The sequence below is a fragment of the Nanorana parkeri genome, unplaced genomic scaffold (genome assembly GCF_000935625.1).
Source record: "Nanorana parkeri isolate BGI_ZX_2015 unplaced genomic scaffold, ASM93562v1 scaffold336, whole genome shotgun sequence".
Taxonomy (NCBI): Eukaryota; Metazoa; Chordata; class Amphibia; order Anura; family Dicroglossidae; genus Nanorana; species Nanorana parkeri.
In genome coordinates this window covers 743418-770496 of record NW_017306604.1, presented here as the reverse complement: position 1 = coordinate 770496, position 27079 = coordinate 743418, and the positions used below count along the sequence as shown (strand labels likewise).

The following is a 27079-nucleotide window of genomic DNA, read 5'->3' as shown; positions in this document are numbered from 1 at the left end:
ATGCAGCCAGTGCGAGTTCACAATGACATATCTGTTCCTTGGGCGTTGCTCACACATGTGATAAATAGAATGATTATTTATATCATTTACTGCAAGATAAGCACTAAAAATGCCAAGGTGATGCAGGAAATAACTCAAGGTAAAGTAACTGTTCACAGTAAGCTAAAGAGTAAAAAGTTGAACCCCAGCCAAAACTTTTTGGACCCAAAACGTTTTAGCGCTTTGTGTTAATGAACGCTCATTAAATGAGGTATTTAGCTCAGGGGTAGACAAATTAATATGGAATTCAGGAGCCAATCTGTCTACTCCAGAATTATAATTTTTTTAGGAGACACCTCCATTGACAACAACCAGAGAAAACCACAAGTTAGATGCCAATTGTAATTTTTAAAGTGGACCTTTACACTCAAAAATCTAATTCTATCAATGCATCGCTCTATTTATGATGATTAATAACATAGACATGGCAGGTGTAAAATGCTGTGATTGTGAAATACTTAGACCAACAGAGCATTTACTTTCTGCTTTGAAAGTGCAGAAAAGCAATGCAGTTTGGCAAAGCAATGCACACTGGGATTATCTTGTCATCAGCAGAGCATTGCTGGGAAATCTCATCTGTAATCTCATGAGATCTCAGGGAGAAGCATTTTCCTCCCCTGAGATAATGTGCATGGTCACATGCCTAGTCACATGTGCCAGAAATACAGGAAGTAATAGGAGAGCTAGCAATCTGCTCTTAGTAAACATGACCACTCTCAGAGGACTGAGAAGGGAAAAAAAACAAGGAATGCAAAGAATACAAAGCCGGCAATTATCTAGAAGTATGTGTTTGTAGATTGTCATTACTAAACATTTCTAAAAAGGTGTGTTTGTTGTTATTTTAAATATGTGTAAAAGGTCTACTTTAAGGAGCATTAGCTACCTGGGCTCCTTGGATTTTGTCCAGCCCTGCATTAAAGGAGAATTATGGGGAGAGTGAAGCCTCTCTTTTTGACAGAATGGGGTAGTGCACGGCCCTATTCGTACTTGAGCTAAGGATTTTTGGTCATTTTTTTACTGCCATTTTTGCCTGTTTTTCAAAACACATCATTTTTTATTTAGCCAATAGAAAGCTAGATACTAGGTGAGAAAATAAGCAAAAAAATTCAGGAGCTATTGACGTGTATTGAGGCCAAAATGCAGAACATGGTTCCAACAGAAGCTACTTATGTACTTTTTCGAGCAATGAGCTTCAAGCAACACGTGTGAACATCAATTACTAAATATAATGGAAATCCTAGTGTTCAAAGTTGAAGGGCCTCTGATGAAGCCTCAAATCGCACTTCAAATCATTCAATTGTCACTTAGCACCTATCTGGTCTTTATAAGAGAGCTTGTACCTCCTAAGCATCTATAAAAACTTGCACTGACTATACTTTCCCAAAACTGCCTCAATTGATTGGCTGCTTTTCCTGTCCCCCCCCCCAGATAAGCCAGCACCGATGCCTGCAGAATATCTCCAGGCTTCTATCCATAGGCCAAACATGAACAGTCCCACCATAGGGACCTGGCAGCTGGCTTGGAGTGGTCTGATCATGTGCACTCAAAAGGTTTCATAAAAAAGCAAAGTTTGTAAAACATTTGAACTGACAACCACTTTAAGAATGACCACTAATAAAAACATAAGACCATAAAAACTTGAACTGATACAGCAGGAATGGACAAATTATTACGACATTTCGGAGCCACTAGGATTTTTTTTGTTTTTTGTTTTTTTTTTAGGAGCTCCATTGACAAAAAGGAGGAAGCATCAAAAGTAGGCCCTAGCTGTGAGTCTAAAGGAGCATTGGCGACCTGGCTCCTGGGATATGTCCAGCCCTGCCATATGGGCAGTAAAAGTGAAGTCACATGAAAAAGAATTTCAGGTCAAGTCATAGTAAGCCATCTCAGTTAAATATAAGTCACATACTGCAAATCATAAAAACAAGCTTTCAACACACAAAACTGAACTAAACTTCTAAAATAAGATTTCTGATTGCTTGCAGTGGCTTATAGCACACTAGATAAAAGCGCTGTAAAAAGTTGTATTTCCTATGTACGGACTATGAGACATGAAAGAAACAAAGCTTTATTTCATAACTGTGCCTCAGATTGCCAACATAGCCCAACATGATAAATTGAATATATAAGTTACCCCTTGGGGGTACAACAGCTGAACCCAGACACCAGCATATAAAACAGGTAGTGTATTTGGCAGCGTGTTAGATCAGCCTTTTCATGGTTCCAAGATCCCAGCACACTGCAAACAGCAGGGACAAAACAGTTTGTTCTAGTAAATTCCCAGCTGAAACCCTGCCAACCAGTAACAGGATTGCCGAATTATAGTCATATGTACATATAACAGACATACCGGGGCAATTCAGTTAGGCACTGCGTCACATTTCTGGCAGTATAGGTATAGTCGGAAGCCTTGTGTCAAGTTTATAAAAGCCATGTGACTTTTGAATTGTTTGTAAGGACGCGTGTGTAGCCCCCATCACCCTTTGTGAGGTGGCTACTAGAAATTTAGTGATTGCCAGAGCTGTAGTTAGCCTGGCTGAATTATAGTTGGCATTTATCTGGTTCATTCCAGGTGTTGTGGCATTGATTGTACATGTCTGAGTGGGCAACCAATGAGGGACACTGAGTGTGTGTGTGTGCAGTCCATCAGCCAATCACTGGGGCTCTGATAGCCGGTGTTGCATGCTGGGGCAGGGCATATATATTCAGAGGGATTGCCATGTGCTCAGTCGGGTTCCAGCCATGGATTAGTCCAGTTTGGGGTGCTGTCCAGCCTGCCGCATGGCATTGGGAAACCTTGAGTGTGGAAAATGCTCTGTTAGGCCTCAAGTCTGGTGGAGGCCTCTGCTATTGTTGGAGGAGGAGAACCAGGGAAGTTGGTGGATGTCTAGGCCCCCTATACCCTCTCTCCCAGTGTGGATATGTCAATAAAGTTCTTCAGCATCATACTTCTGGCCTGGATTTCAACTGTGTTGGTCACTAGAAGAGGGCGGTTGATGCTAGTGGGGCAGCTGGTTATCAAAATCCCTAGACCGGTTAGTCATGCAGTTCTGATTTGCAACGCTTTTACAGTACGGCATTATTTCTGCGACAGATTCATAGAAATACCATATTAGCCATATGGAAAGTGGAGGTAAATGGGACCTCTTCCATGGTGGAATAAATAGTGTCACCTACAGGTATCGGGTCGCATCTCTGAGACCATTGTGCAACAGAACTTACCATCACATACATGAATCTGTCACAAGTTTATCACGAGACAGATTTTTATCAACAACACTCTTTGTGAATCTCACAGACTGTCTATCTTTCTATCTCTCCATAATAATATATATGGACCTTGGTTATCTGCGCCTAGAAGGTTGTGCGTCCAGAAGTCCCTGATTCATAAACCTCAAACCTGAATTCCACCCTAAATACTAAGGGGCAGCTAGCTTCCTGTGATGGGGTGGCAATAATCCTGCACTACAACAATGCTGCCTGAATTCAGAGCAGAGTTTTCACTCTCACATAGGAGGGGGCTGCTTGCACTACAGTGGGATGGACAAATGTTGCCGGGGGCATGGCTATCAGCATTGTCAATGCTGATTCATAACCTGTAACCTTTCAATCAGCACATAGCCACACCTAGTCCCACCCACTGCTTTTTGCATTGACAGCACTGCCCCTGTTGCTGAAACCTTCCCACTGTGAGCTGCAGTGTCTGAAGGGGGGAGCATGCGAGACACAAATGAAGAATTGGCTCATTCAGGGAAGGTAAAGGAAGTTTTTGGTTTATTTTATAAAGCTCACATATCACATAGTAAGTTGATTTGGGACTTGTTTAGACTGTCATACAGAAGCCTTTAGTTGTACCCTAAAGAAGAACTCTGGGCATTTTTAAATGTAACCCTTGGAGTCGGGCTACCCCCACACTGCAAGGGTTTAGTGCTTCACTTTTGACTAGGGGCTAAAATAAAAAAAGATATACTTACTTGATCCTTGGTCACACCTAGCTGCTAGACCAGTCCCTACAGCTTCTTCTCCCCTGGGCTCCGGTGGTCTAAGGACCTGTAACATCATCATGTCTATGGCAGTCCATTGACTTCCATTAGACGTGAGGATGCCCACAGCTGGAGCGTAGGAGGAGAGAGGTGAGCACTAACCACCGTGGGATCGAGGATAAAGTATATCTTTATTCCAGACCCTAGACCAGAATGAGTATTTAAATATTTAAAAAAATGCCTGGAGTTCTTCTTTAAAGTGCAGTGGCACTTCAGGTTAAGAGCTCAGAAATTGCCTCCCCCCTCATCAATGAATTTAAATGCCTTACAAGCTTCAGGTGCTCCCTTGTTTCTCCCGGTCTGCCCAGCACCAGACAACCTCATAAAAATAAGGAGGGCATTTAAACATGCCACACCTAACGTCATCGCGCCCTCTCCCTGGAATGCTGCATGTCAGATGGATAATGACTGAAGAGGTATTCATCAACCAAAAAAAAACTCCATGGCATTTAAACAGACAAATCAATGTGTGCCAGTGGGATTTCCCTCTAAAAATATGAGCGGAATAAGTCCTTACACAGAGTCTGTTGGTTCTGGACACCTTCCAAAGACCTCGAAAGGGCTTACTGTACAAAGTACAAAAAAAGAACGGCCATAAAGCCGCACTGCAGAGACCTAACTCCTCACACTTGCAACCCAACAATGCTGCCTTCAGCCTCCATGGTGAGGTTAAAGAGCAACTCGAAGCAAAAAGACAACATGCTGGACCTCCCTAGTATGACATTTCCACCCGCATCTTCTCTCCTCTTCACTTCTACTCCCGTCTCTGTTCTCCAGTCACATAACCCTCTATGTTCATCATGCAAATGTATGATTTTTATTGCTGCCCGTGTCCACATTGAGGAGATACAAACACAACAATTTCCCAGCACACTTACATTGAGGAACTTTCGCCTCACTTCCTGTCCTAGAGGCACAATATGAAGTGAGCAGAAAATCCATCCAAAGTAAGGGCAGATGCCACCAAAACACCACTGTTATAAACATTTTGGGGGTTATTTTCCCCAATAGGGACACGTCACTAAATATGATAAAACACAGGCATTGTGTGAAAGAAGATTAAGGCAGGCGGTGTCAAATCTTCACTATTGAAGAGCGATGGGCACCCAACACTAGACATTGCATTGAATAGGTTCAGTTAGAGTAGTTTGTGTACACCAGGTCCTGCCCTAAAAGAGTCAATCTCTTCATGGTGGGCAGTATCAAAATCTTTTGGTCATAAAATGTGTCACAGAAAGGAAGATTGAATAATACAGGTGAAACTCGAATAATCATCACAATTATGACAAATCACGGCTTGAACTATCTTGCTTTGCATGTAATGAGTCTATCTCATATATTAGTTTCACCTTTTAAGTTGCATTAGTGAAATAAATGAACTTTTGCACGATATTCTAATTATTCGAGTTTCACCTGTATATCACTCTAGAGCCCTGGTGCCCAACCTGTGGCATGAGCATCAAATACCACCCTTGGACCCCAGCAGTCATTAGTAAGAGCATTCAATTTAAAAGGAAGTTCAATGCCAGTAACCTCCAGCAGTCTCTTGTTACATGTTCCCAGTCTCTGGCAATATCCTGCAGGCCGTCTAAAGTCTCACACCGCACCTATAGCATATCAACAGTCTCTGACCATCTCTAGTAGAATGTCCACAAACAAACAGTCTTTTGTAGCCTTACATATACTGCAAGTTAAGCTTGGGTTAAGTCCTGTGTGACGCAACACTGTACATGCACTCGATATTCTCTAATTGGGAGAGGGAAGGTGCTGTGACATCACCAAGCCTCACCCTAGTATTCATTCATAAAAATACTAGGCATTCGCTTAATGGCCACTGTGCCGAGCGAGTGACCCCCTGTATTTTAACAGTGGCTGTTCCTGGACCATCGCTGTAAAGAACTGTTGTAGCTCCTGCTATTACAGTGTTTTACAGGATGCCCGTGGCCCTACCAGGTGTAAATTTTATATACTTACATTTGACCTAAGTATATACATGTTTATAGGCGGCCTTCGGCTTTAACAGCACACCTGGCACCAAACTTTTGAGGCTTTCTTTAGTTGTTATAAATGGAGCTGGCTCCCATAAAGATAATGCTGGCTTCTTTATCGGACAGACTAGCTCCTGGATTGGACAGACTGGCTCCTATAAAGATCCTTCTGGCTCCTGGATTGGACAGACTGGCTCCTATAAAGATAATTCTGGCTCCTGGATTGGGCAGGCTGGCTCCTATAAAGATCCTTCTGGCTCTTGGATTGGACAAACTGGCTCCTCTAAAGATCCTTCTAGCTCCTGGATTGGGCAGACTGGCTCCCATAAAGATCCTTCTGGCTCTTGGATTGGACAGACTGGCTCCTCTAAAGATCCTTCTAGCTCCTGGATTGGGCAGACTGGCTGCCATAAAGATCCTTCTAGCTCCTGGATTGGGCAGACTGGCTCCTAAAAAGATCCTGCTGGCTCCTGGATTGGGCATACTGGCTCCTATAAAGATCCTTCTGGCTCCTGGATTGGAAAGACTGGCTCCTATAAAGATCCTTCTGGCTCCTGGAATGGGCAGACTGGCTCCTATAAAGATCCTTCTGGCTCCTGGATTGGACAGACTGGCTCCTATAAAGATCCTTCTGGCTCCTGGATTGGAAAGACTGGCTCCTATAAAGATCCTTCTGGCTCCTGGATTGGAAAGACTGGCTCCTATAAAGATCGTGCTGGCTCCTCGATTGGACAGACTGGCTCCTATAAATATCCTTCTGGCTCCTGGATTGGGCAGACTGGTCCCTGAATCCCATATAATTTGTTCACCTCTAATTTACTTCTTTTTTTTTTTAACGTATGTTGACTTGGGTTAACATTTTTAGTATGGTGACAGGGTCCTTTTAACCATTATTTGGCTATGCATATACCTCCTATAGGTTTTTTTTATGGCCCTAGCACACAGCTCAACAAAGATAACAATGTGACTCTGCCGCAGCCACTGTGTTACACCGTGACGCCTCTCATTTTCATAGCCGTAATAAAAACTTTGTTTACACTACATAAGTCATAAAACTAATGACACACTTAGATAATCCCCACCATGCTGAATTAGCCATTTGAGGAACAAACACACTTGCGATTTCATTTAAAAAATGTTTTGTGATGGGTCATTCTAATTTCCAAAACTTCTAGCTCAGGAAGCCAGGACCTTTGGAAGTTCAGATTTTGTAGAACGGCACCCATTAGGATTCTGCCCAGAGAAACTACAAGACATAATGCGTAGTGTTTGCACTTCACTACAAAAAGAATGGTGGATAGGACTATTCAAGTTGTTTGGGCAAAAAAAAAAAAAATCAATTTGTGCTCCACTGCCAACAGATGCCCACATGAATCCTTGGTGCTCACAGAACAATGGGTGGCATGGCTACAACGTTGATCGCTTCAAGCCTTGACAATAACATAGACTCACAAAGAATTTCCATGTAAACAGGATCTTGGCACCATTTCCTTCAGACTCCCACCCATCTGGGAGACAACACATGACTGAGAAAAGCATCTTTATCATTCCGTGCACGTCATAAACAAAATGCAATGAAGAAGCGATGAAAGGGGAAAGAACCACAAGAAAATCCAATTAGTCTAATACAATAATGACATATAAACTAAGCCCTGGTTCAAGATGGTAGTAAAAAGTTCAAGATTCCGCAAACATGGGAACATAGTGGACCTCAGTTTTACAAATAAAACCTGTCTGTGTTTCTTCACAGGAACCATTCAGATCCATGATCTTAGGTAAAGAACTCCGGCACAGAAAAAAAAAAAAAAAAACTTACCCGTGCAGTTACGCTACCCCCCACACTGCAAGGGTTAAGTGCTTGTTTTGTCTAGGGGGCTTAAATAAAGGATTACTTACCTGGTCCCAGGTACGGCGGTGGACGGTGCTGACCTATCCATCCCACTGCTTCAGCTATGGAGCGTCTTACATATCTAATGCAAGTCACTCGACCTGTATAAGACATGATGATGTCAGTGGTCCTTAAGAGGGAGTAGAGGCTGTGCGGACAGGTCTACCAGCCCAGAAGGAGCCTGCAGGGCCGAGGATCAGGTGCATTTGGCCCTGTGTGCATGTGAGATAGTGACCTTAGATTGTAAGCTCCTTGAGGGCAGGGACTGATGTGAATGTACAGTTCTGTGTAAATTGTCAGCGCTTTATAAATACCTGTAATAAATAAAACAACTTTAAATACCCCCTACACAAAACCAGCACTCAATCCTTGCAGTACACTGCACTGGTACGCTTTTTTTTTTTTTTTGCCTGGTGTTCATCTTTATAGAATGTAAAGGAGAAACGGTTTTTATGAAGAACAAAAATGTTGCAGCTCATTGGTCCTTGGACATGGTGGCTGCATTAGGTTTCTTTATTCAGGCTTTATTTTTTTATTTTTTCTCCTTGTGATCTGGCCAGTATGGCTGATGTCAGATGGTCGATTCTATAGCTAGCGATTCTGCGGTTGGTGATTTGTCAAAATAGCCAGCAGCAGGATTACTAGGACGGTGTTGTCCCTATAACATGGATGGAGCAATGCATATGGAATTTAGGAATCAATCAGTCCGATCCAGGAGCCAGCAGGATTTTTTTTAGTTGTCAGCTCCATTGACAACAACTAGAGAAAACCACAAAAGTTAGCCCCGGGCTGTAATTATTAAGGAGCATTGATGACCTGGCTCCTGGGATTTGTCCAGCCCTGCCCTATGAATTCGCTCCCTCTGTAGCCGAGGCATAAAGACGTTGCCCCCATCGCTAGCGACTGAGATTCAACAACAGCAACAGAACAACATCTCGCTGCATTTGGCTACAGACGGAGCAAATCCAAAAAGGGCAGATCTCTATTATGAATCTGCCCATGGCGATTTGTCTCTAGCAGCAGAATCGCTCATTTGACATCAGCCTCTGCTAGGGTGACAATGCTCCCTCATAATACTGCATCTATGTAGGAGCAGAATTGCTTGGACAAGACGTTTGTTAGGACTACAAAGTTCCTACCTCATCATCTCCATAACACAGGGGAAGTGTTCTGTAGTTCACAAAGATGCACTAGGAAATGTTTATAGGACTCTTTGTGATTTCAGTGCAGCAGAGGCACTGTGTTATACGATAACTACAGGAACCTAATACCTTGTTGGATTTCAGGCTATGTGAGATTTCTGCTACTTCATGTGTGGTCACTGGGACAGGAAATGAATACATTCTCTCCAGTAAGAATTGTGACAGCATTACAAATATTACAATAGTTCTAAACCTTCCCTACTGCATCCAAAAGAGAAAAAAAGCCTGTAGATCCACTTTAAGGAGGCAGATAATGAGAGATTGTATAATCCATATTCAATGCATGCTTCTGTCCTGTCAGCAGATTGGTGTTTGACAATGGGGGGTACACATGAGTTGTTGTAAAAACCCAAAAGTGCAGGTTTATACCATTCCATAAGATCATGTCTATTCTCCCCCCATTACTACAATACAGACTTAGCAAGCACGCCATGGTGTATGACAGTTCATTTTCACAGTAGACCCTCAGTCTACGAAGTCGCTTTACCTCACTGAACTCAACAACCCCCGTACAATAAAAAGGTAAAAAAACAGCACTGACAATGGGATCTGTCCATACAATACTTTATTCGCAAAAAGGCATAAAAGCAGCAAAGGCTTACATGTTTCAGCCCCCAAAACTGGGCCTTAGTCATAGCCCAGTTTTGGGAGCTGAAACATGTAAGCCTGTGTTTGTTTGCTGCTTTTTTAACATTTGCAAATAAAGTAATGGATGGACAGATTCCCTTGCGAGTGCCGGTTTTTGAGCTTTTGCTCAGAGAAGCTCCGGCAGAAGCTTTATAGGGCACCGAGGTTCAGGCAGTGGGATTGGAGACAAGAGGGTAGAGCTGCTCCATGTTTCTTAATGACAATTAAAAGGCAGGGGGGGGGGTTCCATTTCTATTTTTTTTTATTGCTCTGGTCTTACCCCTGCCGCCATTTTTGCCTAGGTGGGTAAAGACTTTTCCTGGCTCCTCCCACCTCCTGGGATATCCCCGACATATTTCAGGAGGCTGTAAGAACCGGAACACACAACAATGGTCACCATCAGAGGCCAGCTACCTGAACCCAGAGAGGCAATTGGTTGCTAATGGCTAAAGGACCAAGACGGCGGCGTGGGACACGAACTGCGACAGCGAATCACAAAAGGACAATGCTGGATTAGCTGGGCAGGCGAGTATGTCAGCTGAGCACAATCCCGCCTAACAGGTAAGAGGAGGTAAAAAGGAGACGGGGTGAGGGGGGTGAAGATTCTCTTTAACCTCCACCTGCAGTGTATTTATTTATTGTCCATACCATAAGAACATCTTTGGAGATCACTGAGAAATAAGCTGGAGCAGGAAATGTGAAAACACAAACAGCTGAGAGCAAATATTTGTATTTCCCAGCAGAACTTGTGACTGTGGCATCCGTCATCCACACAGAGTCTAGGGTTTGAATCCTGGAGAGTGGAAAAGTCTAATATGCTATGCTGAATTTCCATACGTTTCATCCCACTTCTAATAACCATATCAATCTGGAAGTTTGTAAACAGGGATGCACCGATAACGGTTTTTCGGTATAGAGTACCGACGATTGGGGGTTTTTTTTGGTACTCACCAATACCCAATACCGCTACCGGAAGTACCATTAAGGAAGCCGGGCGGCGAGTCATTACATTAATGACTCGACACCCAGCTTCCCGATTAGCCGGGAAGCCGACTCCATGCTACGTTGTCACCAAACTTACTTTTTGAAGATGCCCATAGGATGTAGTTCCTCAATGCACTGACACAACACTCACAGAGTCTGCCTTCTGAACTACAACTCAGCATCTGAACAATGTAACATTATCATTGCTTGCTGGATGCAATGCATGATGGGATATGTAATCTTGAGAAATAGAGATGACATCACATCAAGCAGCAGGGAAAGAGATGCAAAGCACACTGGGAATCCAGGAAGTTGGTGAAAGTGATGGGCAGACGGAAGGCAGCACTCACTACATAAAAGGGATTTTTCATGTAAGCTTTGATTGCATTATCAACAAGAACTCTACTATGTATTCCTATTACAATGCTGATGTTATAACAGGAGAGGATATGCTGGGACCTTTTTTTGCTTAGTTTAGGTATACTTGAATGTATTTTTAAAGTATCACTTTAATGTGCGTGGCCAGCTTTAAGCAATGAACCACACTCCTTACTAATATGAAGAAAACAAAAGCACTAAACTTCTATACTTTCCCTGTAACTGCGCCTGTGACATTAAACATCTGCTAGGGTAGATAGACGATTTCCAAAGATATCCTGCCATGCATGATTATCTGTAGGAAATTTAATGAGCATGCATGTCCACCCCTAGAACTGAAACCAGAGACTAGAGCTGCAGCTAACGATTATTTTCAAAATCGATTAGTTAGCCGATTATTAAGTTCGATTAATCGGTTAATCGGATAAACAATAAAAAAAAAATTAAAAATGGCTCCAGTGATGGGACTACTAGTTTGTATTGAGATTGTAGTCCATCACAGGAGCAAGCTTGGAGCGGTGGAAAAAAAATAGTGTGGTGTGCAATATAGTGAAAAGGAAAGTGTAAAATTATACAGCAATGAATGCAGAATTGCACCGGCTATAGAGGACTACAAATCCCAGCAATAGTACATTATACAGCGCAATGCAGAATATCACCAGCTATAGAGGACTACAACAAATCCCAGCAATGTACATTATAGCTGGTGGTATTCTGCATTGCGCTGTATAATGTACTATTGCTGGGATTTGTAGTCCTCTATACAGTGCAGTGCAGAATATCACCAGCTATATAGGAATACAACAAATCCCAGCAATACATTATACATACAGTGTATAATGTATTGCTGGATGTGTATTCCTATGTATAATATACAGCACAATGTACCATCAGCTATAGAGGAATACAAATCCCAGCAATACATTATAGAGCACCATGTGTGGGAAGTGCAGGCTTACCTGAGCAGTCTTCCAGCAACTTGCTTCTGAGATCGGACCTGTCTATCAGCGGCTGTCATCCCCCCACACCTGCTCCTCCTTACTACATCTCCCCGCGTCCCTGTGCCAATCGTGGATGTGGGCGGGCGGTGAGTGTGAGGCGGGGAGGAGGTGCGGCGTGGATGCGGGCGGGCGGGTCTGGCAGCAGCGAGCGTGAGGTGGGGAGGAGGTGCGGCGCGCAGCGTGTGTGGAGCCGTGAACAGGGCCAACTGATCGGAAGCCGATTAATCGATTATTGAAAAAGTTGACAACTTTTTCAATAATCGATTATAATCGATTATGTCGATTAGTTGTTGCAGCCCTACCAGAGACGCTAGAATGAAAAGGAAAATGGAAGTCCCAGCCGGCCGCACAGCAAATGGTATAGTGACCTACATAACACAAACAGTGGAATCGAATGGAGGAGACATTAACCTCCCCGGCAGTCTGATTTTTCCCAATATTTTAATTTTTTTAAATTTCCCGCTGGTTCCGCCCCCCTCCGATGCAGCCGCTCGCAAGGGACGGAACCCGTAAAACGGATGCCGGCATCGGCTGGAGGACACAGCGCAGCTCATAGGGAGAAGGTAAGTGAATCGCTGTTACCGCTTTTGGTACTGAAAATTAACCCCGAGCCACACTCGGGAATACTGCCAAGAAGGTTAACATCCAATATATACATTGCATATCATATACATCTAGCTACCATCCTTTCCAAACTCCTCCCACCCTCCATGGCCATATTTATTCCTATGGTGAGGTATACTCCAGAAGTTCTTTGGAGCACATAGGAATGAATGGGGCAACGGAAGCATGCACACACAGGTTGAAGAAAGGCTCCAGGTTCACACAGTGCAGATAGCAGGACCGGGGGGAAAGTGGGATCCTGCTGGCTCCCCATTGATTATGGTAAGCAGGAGCTGTCTTTGAGGGCTCATTCACACCAAATCCGGACCAGATCTGGAAGAGTTTCTGCATATTTATTTATTGATTACAGGTATTTACATAGCGCCGACAATTTACACAGCCCTTTACATAGTTGCACATTCACATCAGTCCCTACCCTCACAGAGCTTACAATCTAAGGTCCCTATTTCGCATACATACAAGGGCCATAGAGAGGAGCCAATTAACATACCAGCATGTCTTTGGAGTGTGAGAGGAAACCGGAGTACCTGGAGGAAACCCACGCAAGCACAGGCAGAACATGCAAACTCCTTGCAGATAGTGACCTGGCCGGGATTCAAACCGGGGAGAAGCGCTAACCACTACACCACTGTTCCGGCCTGGGTCTTTTTTTAGCCTAAAATGGGCTTCACGGTGTGGTCCAGGGCGTTTGCATGCGTTTTGATGCACTCCAGAGCAGACAAAGAAATAGTGCCTGCTGCAGTTTTTCCACATGCACTGGAACTGAACACTGTGGTGTGAACTAGAGCCCAAAATATCATTGGCATACATTGGACACTTTTTTGATGTGTTCTGTAACTGCTCTGCATCTGCTCCGCACTTGGTGTGAACTAGCCCTGGCAGTCCTGTCAGTGTGCTGGGAGCATGCAGTGATCACGATCTTAGCACACAACAGTGGAGCCCCATGGACACATATATGCATTACTCCAGTGCAAAGTGGTTAAGGTTTCAGTGCAGCTCAGGCAGAGTCCACGAAAAGTTAGGTGCTCAGTGGATTTCTGGCAGGATCAACCGTTTGTTTGTTTTTTGTTAATGGGCCCAAAGTAATCAAGTAACAGATGTTCAATTCCATGGTTTAGATACACTTTAAGGAGTGTTTTGGTGTGCTGGTGATAAGTAATCCATAGCAAAGCTGAACGTTCAAACTATTTTTCAATAACGAATCCAGATCAAGCAAATATACATTGTCCAGCAAAGTATTTCTTTACATTCATTGTCCAGGCACTTACATTCATCATGTTTACAAACAGCTCCAACTCTCTCAGCTCTGCTTCCTTGAACTTCCTGTCTAGTACAAGATCACAAGGGAGAGCAGAGTCTTTAGCCGACTTCTATTTACTAGCTTGGGGAAGAGGTTTGCTTTGCTGCGTCTGTGTGTTTGTGGAGACACACACATCTTACTAGCACACACAAGGGTGGCTCCATAGGACCCTGCAAGGGAAAGGCGCCACCCTAAAACAGGATATCAGGGCCAGTACTCAGGGGACCAGCTGATTCTGCAGGAAGCTAAAACTTTTAAACATCAAGAAGCAGCGTCCATTGTAAGCGTTTCATCAGCATTTGAAATAGCTTAAAAACATTTAAATTTAATATCACTTTAAAGCAAAAAGACTCCAAATAAAATCAAATGCTAATATAATGATATTCAATTAACATCTGACCCCCCCCCCCCCCAAAAAAACCCACGGACAACATAAAAAAATATGGAATTGAGAAAGCGCTGGAAACAACAAATCAGCTAAACACTGCCCGTCCCTGCACTGTGTGGACAAGTAATCCTTCTCTGGTATGAGGATCTAACCTCTGAATCTAATTGTTTAGCTTACTGCACCTCTAATTGCTTAACAGTAGAATTGTGACACCTCTGTAATAGAACCTCATGAAATATTCATAGCATAACGTGATACCCTTCAGGAACACTACCTCCTGTACACTCATCAAAAGGTTAAAGCAGATCGTCAAGAAAAATTATCAATAATATCCAAAATTAATCTGCCTTTGCTGCAATATTCACCTTCAATCCGAAGAGGTCCTTTGACATACTTCTTTTCTGCCACAAAACGTCCTCAGGCCTCTGGATTGGATGAAGACCGATATCATTCAATCCACTTCCTCTGAGCCCAATCTGTCCTAGACCCGCCCACAGCCTGTGACTGGACAGTGAAAGGAGAAGCAGCACAGTGATGAGCTCATCTCTTGGTCACTCTCCTCCTATCAGCATGGTTCAGGGTTCTTGCTAGCACATGTGCAGCTTCTCCCCCTACCACTTCCAGTCCCCTGAGTGGACTGCAAGATTATATATATTAGTGTGAGTGGGCCCTCAGGCATAGTGAGTGCCTGGACCTGTATCTGGCTGATCTCTGTTTCAACCTGCTAAACAACCAGCAAAATTAGGTCATGTTGTGTCCTTGTGAACTTCCTGAGCCGCTATATGCACACAAGTGCTCACCACACAACTGGAGGCTTTCTGCACATAAAACACAACTGGAGGCTTTCTGCACATAAAACACAACTGGAGGCTTTCTGCACATAAACACAATGGGGTAGGCAACCTCGGCATTCCAGCTGTGCTAAAACTACAAATCCTATCATCTCTCTGCCTCTGCGAGTCATGACCTGTGGCTGTCAGTCTTGCAATGCCTCCTAGGACTTGTAGTTCCAAAACAGCTGAAGAGCCGAGGTTGTCTACCTCTTCTCTTTGCAATCCTTTGCTTTTAGAAAACTATGTTACTGTGCTGTTCCTTGCTTCCAAACTGACCATAAAAAAAGTATTCAGTAAAGTAAAACTGAAGTCACAACTCCTGATCTGAAATTACATGAGGCCCCATTTACTGTACACCAATGTAGCGCGTGCACGTACGTAAAATTACACGCAAACAAAAAAACACGTCGCACTTGTGGTGCCATTTATAGTACATCCAGAAATGGGCAAAAGATTATGACATTCAGAAGCCGGTCTGTCCAATCCAGGAGCCAGCAGGATTTTCTTTTTTTAGGAGCCAGCCCCATTGACAACCACTGCAGAGAACCTCAAAAATGGGCGCCAGCTGTCATTTTTAAGGTGCATTGGCGACCCGGATCCTGAGATCCGTCTAGCCTTGAGTTATTGGTACCCTAAAAAACGCAAGCAAGGCGCACGACAAATGCGCAAACAGCTCGAAAAGGTGTAAGGAGCTTCTCTGCCACATTTGTAGGGCAGCCTATTCATTTCAAATGTGTGATGAGCGACAAACGCCCATAAAACGCTACCCGTCGCAAGTGTGAATGGGGCCTTAGAATTGATTACAGCCACTGGATCAGCATGACAACCAAATAACAATTATTTTCAGAAGAAGAGCTTAGCAATGGTCACACACACAATTTTTGGGCAAATGTCAACCAACGTTCAACTGCCAAGACAATCAAGACCATATTTATGTAAAAATACATTTAACCAAAAAAAAATTTAGAAAATGATATAGATATTAAATGATACTATACTGTGTACACATACACACTTGGTGGTAGATTGTTGTGATCTAGTCACTCATTTTTGAGATTGTAAATTGGTTGAAATTGGTTGAAATTGGCAGAAAATTGAACCAGCATAAAAGTTTGAACAGAAGGCGGTTTTTCAGCCTGTATATTACAAAACGTGGATGCTACGCACTGACTACCATGTAACCACTTGGTGTGCGATCCACCTATTGCATTAACTGGCACCTGAATGATGCATTCTGACCATCTCAAACACTGACCGTGCCACCAATGTATTCCAACTGATCCTGTGTGATGTCATACACTCCATGTGACCATCTCATGAGGTCCAGACTCACTATAATTGGATCGGACGTGCGGCTAGAAAGCGGCAAATGTGCAGCACGGTCACAACACTACAAATGTAACACCTGTGTATATCCCGAGACGTACTAACTTGTATACAGGTCAACACACGCACCTCAGCCGCCAATCAGCTGAACACATTTACCTGGCTGGTGCATATTAGACAATACATCCCGTGGGAAACACATTTATACCGCACTACAAAAGAACTCCATGTAGAACTTTCTTAAAGATGAAAGCCACATCAACCTGTTTGAGTGTCTCCCTCTAACAAGCTTCATCTACTATGGGGCTTAATCATAGAGTGGCCCTACTGTGGGGGAAATGAGTTCGTGGAGAAGCTCAGGCGGGTGGATGGGACTTTCATCATAAAGGCATTTATGATGAAAGTCCCATACCGCATTGGAGTGCGGTATGAAATTATTACACAACGGATGTACTGGCTGGTGAGGATGGACTTGTGAACATACCAGCACTGGCAGTGAAAGGTGTTTCAAAGGCCTGGTTCACACCTGAAACGACGACGAACGCTCTACAAAACGCTCAAACATCTAAAATCCCATTGTATTCAATGGGTCTGGTTCACACCTTGCCGTATTTCCGCCCGTCCCTAACGCGGTACAAAACGGCCTACGCCCAAAGAAGTACATGCACTTCTTTGGGGCGTTTTGGTCTCGCGTTTCCATTGGGATACAGCCAAGTAGCCCACGGAAACGCGCGTTTGTCGTGCGTTTTTTTTACCGCGAATCGCGGTAAAACGCACGACGCGAACCGCGCGACAAACCCACATATTCAATATGCCTAGGTGTGAACCCAGCCTAAGCAGAGACCTTGAGCAGGACGTCTGTTTTTGTGAACTAATAAATGGAAATGCGGCATTGATTCATAAAGTTGTCCTATCAATATGACTGGAGAGCAGCAAGCACCCTGAACTGACACAAGAAGAGGAGTAAGGCTGACCACTCACACATCAGCAAATGTCCCATCCAAGCTACACTGCCAGCTAGTGTATTCTGACAGCTGGTGTCTGCAGCTGTCTAGATACCCAAACAGTGGCTTGGATGCCATCACTCTTTGGAGAAACAAACTTCTGTTTGTAGAGACGGGCGGTGCCAACAGAGCAACCCCCAATTTTATTTAGAGAACAACTGGAACTCCATTCTGAACTTCCATTAATGTGTCTATGAAGGTAAAAAGTTTATTTTTAGTTTTGGATTGAGTGGTGAAGGGGTACAAAGAGAACAAAATAATAATAATAACCTGCCAGGGGTTTTAACCCTTCCCTGCTCAATCCAACCCAATACAATGTGTTGGTTATACATAGATTTTAAGACCCTGAGTCTGGTTATCAATAATCAGCAATAAGTTCAACAATTTTCAAATTTGAGAACTCCACCCCACTATAAAAAAGTTATACTCACCGGGATCCTCACAGCCAACTGGCTGATTAGACTGGTCCTTGGTACTTCTCTCCCCCTCCTCTCCAGTGGTCCAAGGTCCCGTAGTCATCGGGTCCGATACGCCTTGTTTTGGATGCGAGGAAGCCAAAAGGAACTTTGGACCGCTGAAGTGGAGGAGGAGACAGGCTGCAGGGACCGGTCTATCAGCCAGTTGGCTGCATGGATCGGGTGAGTACAACTTTGTTATTTTTGTCCCTAGACAAAATCGAGCAGTTAACCCTTGCAGTGCAGGAGTAGCCCCACTACAAGGGTCACGTTTTTTCCCCCTGGAGTTCTTCTTTGAAAACTCACTGATGTCTTAATGCATCTAATGAAATCAGATCAGTAATAGTGCCGTGAAAAAATAAACTTAAACTTACATAGCAGGCAGGAGAGGGGAAGAGAAGGACAGCTGGCAGGAAAGGAATGCAGGAGAGGAGGAGAAGGAAAGCAAGCAGGAGAGGAGGAGAGAAGGAAAGCAGGCAGGAGAGGAGAGAAGGAAAGCAGGCAGGAGAGAAGGAGAGAAGGAAAGCAGGCAGGAGAGGAGGAAAGCAGGCAGGAGAGGAGGAGAGGAGGAAAGCAGGCAGGAGAGGAGGAGAGAAGGAAAGCAGGCAGGAGAAGAAAAGCAGGCAGGAGAGGAGGAGAGAAGGAAAGCAGGCAGTTGAGGAGGAGAGAAGGAAAGCAGGCAGGAGAGGAGGAGAGAAGGAAAGCAGGCAGGAGAGAAGGAGAATGAAAGCAGGCAGGAGAGGAGGAAAGCAGGAAAGACACCAGAACAGCAGCAGACTAGACACCGGAACAGCAGCAGACAGGGTCACCTCTAGTGCTGGATGTTCAGCTGTCACTGTACCAGGTGTGCTCTACCTCCCCAGCAGACAGCAGGTAGTAGCCTGTCAGCGCTCTCATCCAATCAGAGCCCAGGCTGGGAATGCAATCTCAGTTTAAAGGAAAATAAACACATTACAAAAAAAAACAAGTCCAGCCTCCTCCCTTCCTCCAGGAAGCGCTGACAGCTGGGTCCTAGAGATCTCGCTCCAGTCGCTCTGAATCTCTGGCTGGCCTCAATGTCACCAGTCATAGAGCCGGGCACCCATACCAGCCGACCTGTGTACTGCCCGATCTGCCCAGCGATGGCCTATCTGGGTAAAGTGTAAGATAAGCCTTCACCTTGTATCAGATCGCTGATCGCAGCCAGCCTTAGACGCATACTATAAACCCCGGACACCGCTGATAAATCCCACCCTATCTCGCCCCATTACTCACGGCTGGAGCTCCGGTATGTAATCCGATGAGCGGGACACCGCCTCAGCCCGGTCGGTGTGTGTGATCGGGTGCTACGGTACGGACTGTCATAAGGATTCATTAGCTGAGCTGGACTGGTGCTGAGATCACACTGGGGAGGGACGTGCAATGACGCGCAGCCCCTGGGGGCCCCTCAATGAAAGGCAATGGCTAAAAGAGTACGTGCACTCATGCCGGAGGAGACTTGTGAGCGCACAATGGGGAGGGGGCTGAGGTGATCGAATCAGCCAATCAGCAGGCTGCATCTTCTCGGCCCCATGCATCGGCTGCTGTGCACTGAGCTGTCATTCCTGGAGGGCCCAGGGACCTGGCTGATGGTCACCAAGACCTGCTGCTGGGAGATGACATTTTTTTACTGGTAGAAAAAATAAAAGTGATAAAAATCTCCAAACTAAAAAAAATTAACTAAGATTGGCGGTTGTTGAGTAATGCAAATTGGGTCTCGCACCTGACGTCTTCATTCGGCGCAATAAACTATTACATTGTAGAACGTGTCATCCTCATGGTGCACTACTGCGCCAAATACTTACAAATTAATTTTCTCAACCATTATTTATTATTATTATACAGGATTTATATAGCGCTAACAGTTTGTGCAGCGCTTTACAATATAAGGAAGACATTACAGTTACAATATAATTCAAGACAAGATGGTAAGGAGGGCCCTGCCCCTGAGAGCTTACAATCTAAAAGACGCCATGCACTAAAACATCCAAAGAAAAAAAGGATATGCGTAATTTTTGGCAACACAACCCACAACTGCTGCGTTGTTTGCGCCTATGGAGAGGGAGCACTATACAGAGGATGAACTCTGTACTCTGATTAGATCAGTGTTATCTGAAGGAAATATCCAGGTCATGCAGTTGGTGAAAAGTGTTTTTGTGGGAAGGGGATCTGTTGAAAGCATCAAGGGTAGCTGACTTACACACACACAGAGGAATAAGAGATGAAGAGCGGTATCGTCTATCAAAGTGACCCGTGCAGCATCCATTACTCATTCATTCATTATATTTTCCGCCCTGAGACTGGCCATAGATGGGTAAATACACTCTCTGGTCCAAAAAAATGTATACACCTGGATTTAGCTAAGCAAATAGGTCAGAGCCTTCCATTGGATAAGTGTTATGATCTGGGGTTTCTTCAGTTGGTCAGGTCTAGGTTCAGCAATGTTATGTTCCTAAAATTATGAGGTCAGCGGCCTCCCTGAATATACTGAGTGCTCAGGTTTTTCCATCAATGGATTTTCTCTTCCCTGATGGCACATTGGGCATATTCCAAGATGACAAGGCCAGGATTCATCAGGCTCAGATTGTGAAAGAGTGGTTCAGGGGCATGAGACATCATTGTCACACATGGATTGGCCACCACAGAGGCCAGAACTTAACGCCATTGGGAATGTTTGGGATGTGCTGGAGAATACTTTACACAGAGGTCTGACTCTCCCATCATCACTACAAGATCTTGGTGAAAAATGAATATAACTCTGAACGGAAATAAATGTTGTGACATTGCATATCAACACGATACAACGGTGAATGCGTGCCGTAATCAAAGCTAAAGGTTCTTATTTTGGCCAGATAGTGTATGCCCATCCAATCACAGGTGACTCCAGGACCTGTCAGGATCTTCATCGACAGGGTCCCATGTAGGTTAAATAAAAAAGGATCGGGCCCTCTCACCACGGAATTTTTAATTGAGCTATAAAATCTCCCTTGTGTGACTACGAGTGCCTCAGGCCATCAGACGCGCTCACTTTCACCTTCCAGCAGTTTAGAAATTGGCTCCATAATTGCAGACAATAATTGGGAGTATCATTTGTATTTATCAGTCTGTCTATACCCACCCTTATTGGACCTATTCTTCAGGGACCGGAGTAGCAGCCAGTCGGCTCTGCTGTTTGGGTGAGTATAACTTTTTAGCACCTAGACAAAAACGAGCACTTAACCCTTGCAGTGTGGGGGTAGCCCAACTGCAATGTTTGCCTCAAGTTCTGCTTTAAAGGAGAACTATGGGGTTAAGGCCTTTCCCCATAGTTCTCCTTAGGGTAATGGGAGGACACAAACTAGCATCCTCCCGTCACCCTAAGCTCAGTATACCACGAGCTACAGCTCGCAGTATACTGAGACGCCGCAGCTGAAGCGGATCCCGACAATACTGTCTGGATCCACCCAACTGCATGAGTGACAGCTGGCTCTGCCTATCTAGAGGCAGAGCCAGCTGTACCCGCCCCCTCCCCGTCCATTCCGCCAGTCAGCACTGGAGGATCGGAGCGGGGAGGGGGGAATCCAGCCCCTCCCCTGTCACGGCAGAGAGCCGTGACAGGATCGAGAAGTGAGCGAACGCCGGTATGTGTTCCCTCACTTCCCGATCTACTGAGCCGACCTGTGACAGTCTCATTGTCACAGGTCGGCTAGTACTATGAGGTGAGTGAAAAGCACTCACCTCATAGTTCTCCTTTAAGCTCCAGTCAGTGGCTTTGTCTAGGCTGAGATGATGTCATCAGTCTGCTGCAAGCAGTAGGGAGCATTTCCTCCGTCTTCTCTCGCCCAGTGTCCAGGCTTCAACATTGTAGCTTGGTACCAAGTCACAAGGTAAAAGACTGCAGCAGTGGCTGATCTATATTACACATTTGTGAACACAGTCTGACACTGCACAGATATTAGAATATATCTCATCTCTAAGCCAGTAACATTAAAAGAGAACTATGGGTTAAGTGTTTTTCCCCATAGTTCTCTTAAGGGTCACGGGCGGACAGATACTAGCATCCTCCCGTGACCCAAAGCTCAGTATATAGCGAGCTACAGCTTGCGGTATACTGAGACTGCGGCAACCGGGATGGATCCCAACATTGCTGACGAGATCCACCCAGCTGCATGAGTGATAGCTGGCTCTGCCTATCAAGAGGCAGAGCCAGCTGTACCCGCCCCTTCTCCTGTCTGTTCCTCCAGTCAGCGCTCGGGGACGGAGGAATCCCCGTGAGGAGAGGACTGACATTCACCGCTCACTGCAGGGAGATGATCGAGACGTGAGCAAGCGACGGTATGTGTTCGCTCACTTCCCAACATATTGAGCCGACCTGTGACAGTTTCTTTGTCACACGTCGGCTCGAACTATGAGGATGAGTGAAAATTACTCCCCTCATAGCTCTCCTTTAAATATATTTGTGATGATAGTTCCACTTTAAGTAACTGGCAGGATCTCTTTTTTGCAACAGTGACCTCCACCAGACATTTCCTGTGGCTGCTTATCAGACTTGCACAACAGCTACAGTAGTTTTAAACCATTCCAGAACAGTCCACTTACCATTTCTATCTTTATTCTGGAGGTTAACAACACAGCATGTGATATGTGATAGTAAGGATGGGATGTCTGATTTTATAATAAAATAAGTGAAGTTCAGGTAGGGTTGCCACCTTTTCTTCAAGAAGTGAAACCTGAACACTCTAGCACCGTGTGCTTTTTTTTTTTAGAATATAGAGGAGCAAGAGAGGAGACGGAGTAAGGAGACCAACTATAGAGAACTACAAATCCCAGCAATACATTATACAGCAATACAAAATAATATGAAGCTACATACTCTGTGTTGTTCTGGGTTGGCGCCCTGATGTCTCTGTGCGGGCTCTTAGGTGGGTTGTGCGACACTGAGGAAGGCTGTGTGACACAAAGGAGGGATGTGCTACTCTCAGGTGGGCTGTGCGACTCTCAGGTGGGCTGTGCGACTCTCAGGTGGGCTGTGTGACACTCAGGAGGGCTAACAACTCTCAGGTGGGCTGTGCAACACTCAGGAGGGCTGTGCGACACTCAGGAGGGCTAACGACTCTCAGGTGGGCTGTGCGACTCTCAGGAGGGCTGTGCAACTCCCAGGTGGGCTGTGCGACACTCAGGAGGGCTGTGCGGCTCTCAGGAGGGATGTCTGAAACTCAGGAGGGCTGTCTGAAACTCAGGAGGGCTGTCTGAAACTCAGGAGGGCTGTGCGACACTCAGGTGGGCTGTGTGACACTCAGGTGGGCTGTGTGACACTCAGGTGGGCTGTGCGACACTCAGGTGGGCTGTGTGACACTCAGGAGGGCTGTGTGACACTCAGGAGGGCTGTGCGACTCTCAGGTGGGCTGTGTGACCCTCCTAACGACTCAGGGCTGTCTGGGCTATGGTGTCTCACCAGGGGTCCGCAGGCAGGAAGCACTGTGTCAGGGAGCCGGAGCAATTACAGATGCAGCTGCCGAGGTCCCTGAATCCCGGGTCTTCCTCTGAGCTGCAGCCACCTGTAAACAGGCACAGACTGCCCGCAGCTCAGAGGAAGGTCCGGGTTTCAGGCAGATGCGGCTGCCTGACTTCGCACTTGCCAAGCACCTTGGCAGCCACATCTGTCAGAAAATGTAAAGTGCCGGTGTCGGCACTGAGTGTCTGGTGTCTGGGTGCCCGCTGGCTGGACACCCGGACACAAGACTTCAAAATCGGACTGTCTGGATGAAAACTGGACAGGTGGCAACCTTAAGTTCCGGCAACATTTAAAAGCCACTAATGCAGAAATCCAGGTTATCCCATATGGCATATAAGGCTTCAAAATGGGGACAATTGATTTTGAAAGTTCTAGCCCCATTGACTTGCATTGAGCTTGAGTTTGAATTCAAACTTTTCCCATGTTCTAAAGTTTGAATTCAAATCGTACAAGGGGGTGTTCGGCCCATCACTAGATGCAAGGAGAAGAAGCCCTAGGTAGGCAACTTGGAGCTGCTTACAACGAGTTGAGGACTTTCCCTGTCCCCCATGTGACAGTGCTGGGTACCGGAGTGCACCAACTGCACTACCATACCAGTGCTGTCACATGGGAAGATCATCACCTAGGATACTGTCGGATACTGTCAAGTTGTATTTGATGTTATTCAAGGCTAGCATGGTCAGAGCAACATAATGTAAAGCTCCGTTCATACGGGCGATCTGGCTTTCCTGCGGGAAAAACCTATGGTTTCCTGCGGCAGGAATGGCAGGTGTCCCTGTTCAGTGCAGCCGCTGTGCATGTAATTGTATAATGGTATGATTACATGTGGTTTGGGATAGAGGAGTGTCACTGGATGAATCTGTTCTGCATCCAAGAACAATCATCTATCCCAAACTGCATGTAATCGCATCATGTACAATTACATGCGGGCTGCCTCTGACAAATGTGGCCTCTGCCATACCATGTACGATTACATGCGGACTGCCTCTGACAAATGTGGCCTCTGCCATACCATGTACGATTAGATGCGGGCTGCCTCTGACAAATGCGGCCTCTGCCTTACAATGTATGATTCCGCATGTTGCAATGTATGATTCCGCAGTCCGCATGTAAATGCAGTCCGTACGTTTACATGCGGACTGCCGCTAACAAATGAGGCCACTGTCATAGCATATACAATTACATGTGGACTGGCACTGATAGATGCGGCCGCTGTCACCCTGTCATTTCAATGGGTGCAGTGGCTGCATCTGAATGGGACACCTAGGATTTCCTCTGTAGCTTCTTGCTGCAGAAATCCCAGATCGCCTCAAGCGAATGGGTCCTTAGTGTGGAAAATATAATTTTTTTCTCATATTTACTGCATATCCATTCTACGCAAAAACTATCAAGGGGTTTACTTGCCAAGTCTAAGCAATGAAACTCTGTATCCGCAAGCATCCAAACTGATCTTGTCTGTTTATAAATAACAGATCCTCTTAGCCCCCATTTACACTAGCCCCCCATTCACACTAGCCATGGAGCACTTTGCTGCGTTTGTCATGTCTCAGTAGAGACCATGTGGTCCCGTCCTCAGGCAAACAGATTTGTTCAGGCCTCTGTTTGCCTGAGGACGGGACCGCATGGTCTTGAAACGTTGCTAAGGAGATGTGTGTTATCTCAGTCAATAAACAGCATTGACTTTAATATCATGGAGTGCGAGTGACTACTTTCATCTATCTACATTTCACGGAGGCATCCGTTGTCACCACCGCACCCACCCTGTTGGATTTTTGTCCGGTCAGGAGTGCGATGGGACAGGAGGATTATGTCTCAGTAGAGGGCAGCTCATCAATGCCACATTTGGGGTGCCATTAACAAACAATAGCATCAGAAAATTGTTTGTGTTGTGTGAACGCACACACAAACTGGTGTGCTTTTGTGCATGTTCACGCATGTGACTAGTGTGAATAGGAAAATGTCAAAAAACATTTCTTCTTGATTGCTGCAAGTTTCTGCAATTTACTAAATACAGATCTGTGAAGTTACACTTCAATCCGTAAAAAGTTACATTATATATATATAGATTATAAACATTTCTATGCGGAAGCATTTATTAAACGGCATGTAACATTGCTCTGGAGATACACAGTTTCCCATTGTAACCAGTCAGCTCCTGAAGACAGAATCTGCAGCAGTTGTCCATAGTAACTTCCTTCTTTTATCTTCAGTTTGTTCAGTTAAGCTAGAGGGCTTGTTCAGACCAGCAGGCACGCTTAACCACACGGCTGCTGGTGTGCGCGTGCCCGAACAGTACCAGTGCAGCTTGCTCAAGCTTTTTTTTTTTTGTTACACGTGACATTTCATTAAGTTCTATGAGCATGCCATGGTGCGATGCGGTTGACCTGCGTCTCACTGTGGCATGCTTAAGAAAAGTACTGCTTTACACACCGTTGTCTTTTTGACATTGGATTCAGACAGCAGGCTGTTAGACTTCAGGGATTGCAGGATTTGCTTGACTCTTCCCATGTTGAAGTCCTCGATGATGCAGATTTTATATGTGAATCCTTCACAGAGATCTCCATAATCCTAGTCTATGCCATGTCTGTATTATCGCCACACAGGAAGAGAATATTAGAACGAGCAGCAGCCCAGCCAGCAGCATAGTTACACTTTGTCATCTGGGTGGGCAGCATGTTCTAGTAGATGTGTGTGGCTTGTAAATGATGCTGGAAGCCCATTCACTGCCTGAAACAGTATAGGAGAGAGGGGCGAGTGTGGAACTCAGATGCATACACTGCTCCCAGGGGACCCTCAGTCATCACATCTTCATACTGGTCTGCAAAGGAGCATGACACCACTAAATTCATACTAATAAAGGGTATATATGGTCAAAAAATAAAAATAAATCTGTATCTCTATATTGAATTTCTATAAGTTCTATCCCACGCCTAATAACAAAATTCACCTAGAAGTTTGTAAACTTACTTATTGAAGATGCCCATAGTATGGACTTCCTCAATGTACTGACACAACTTCACTCAGCCCTGTGAATACGTACCGTACTTCCTTGTGTCACAACTCTAACTAAGCCTGCCTTCTGAACTACAGCTAAAGGTCTGAACAATGTAACATTATCAGTGCTTGCTGGAAGCAATGCATGATGGGATATGTAGTCGTGAGAAATTTAGAATACATCATATCAAGCAGCAGGTAAAGAGACGCAAAGCACATTGGGAATCCAGGAAGTTGGTGAAAGTGATGAGCAGACGGAAGGCAGCACTCATAAAAGGGGTTTTTTAAAGTAAGCTTTGATTGTATTATCAGACACAACTCTACTATGTATTCCTATTACAATGCTGATGTTATAACAGAATAGGATATACTGGGACTTTAGAATTCCTGAAAGATGAACTATCAGACTGTGCTTAAAGTACACCCCAAAGGAGTGATACTTTAATGGCTATAGCACTGTGTATCATAAACAACTGTCATTTTTTTATTTAAT

The 27079-nt window shown here is 44.9% G+C and overlaps 1 protein-coding gene across 1 annotated transcript in view; it reads right to left on the bottom strand.

The window, feature by feature from the left end:
• The window catches only part of LPIN1 (lipin 1), a 99016-nt gene extending 72890 nt beyond the window's left edge, over window positions 1-26126 (bottom strand). Inside the window, exon 1 of the mRNA XM_018558399.1 lies at window positions 26023-26126. Within this exon, the coding sequence (XP_018413901.1) occupies window positions 26023-26100 (78 nt within the window). The 5' untranslated portion in view covers window positions 26101-26126. The remainder of the gene's footprint in view (window positions 1-26022) is intronic.
• Window positions 26127-27079: the final 953 nt, after the last annotated feature.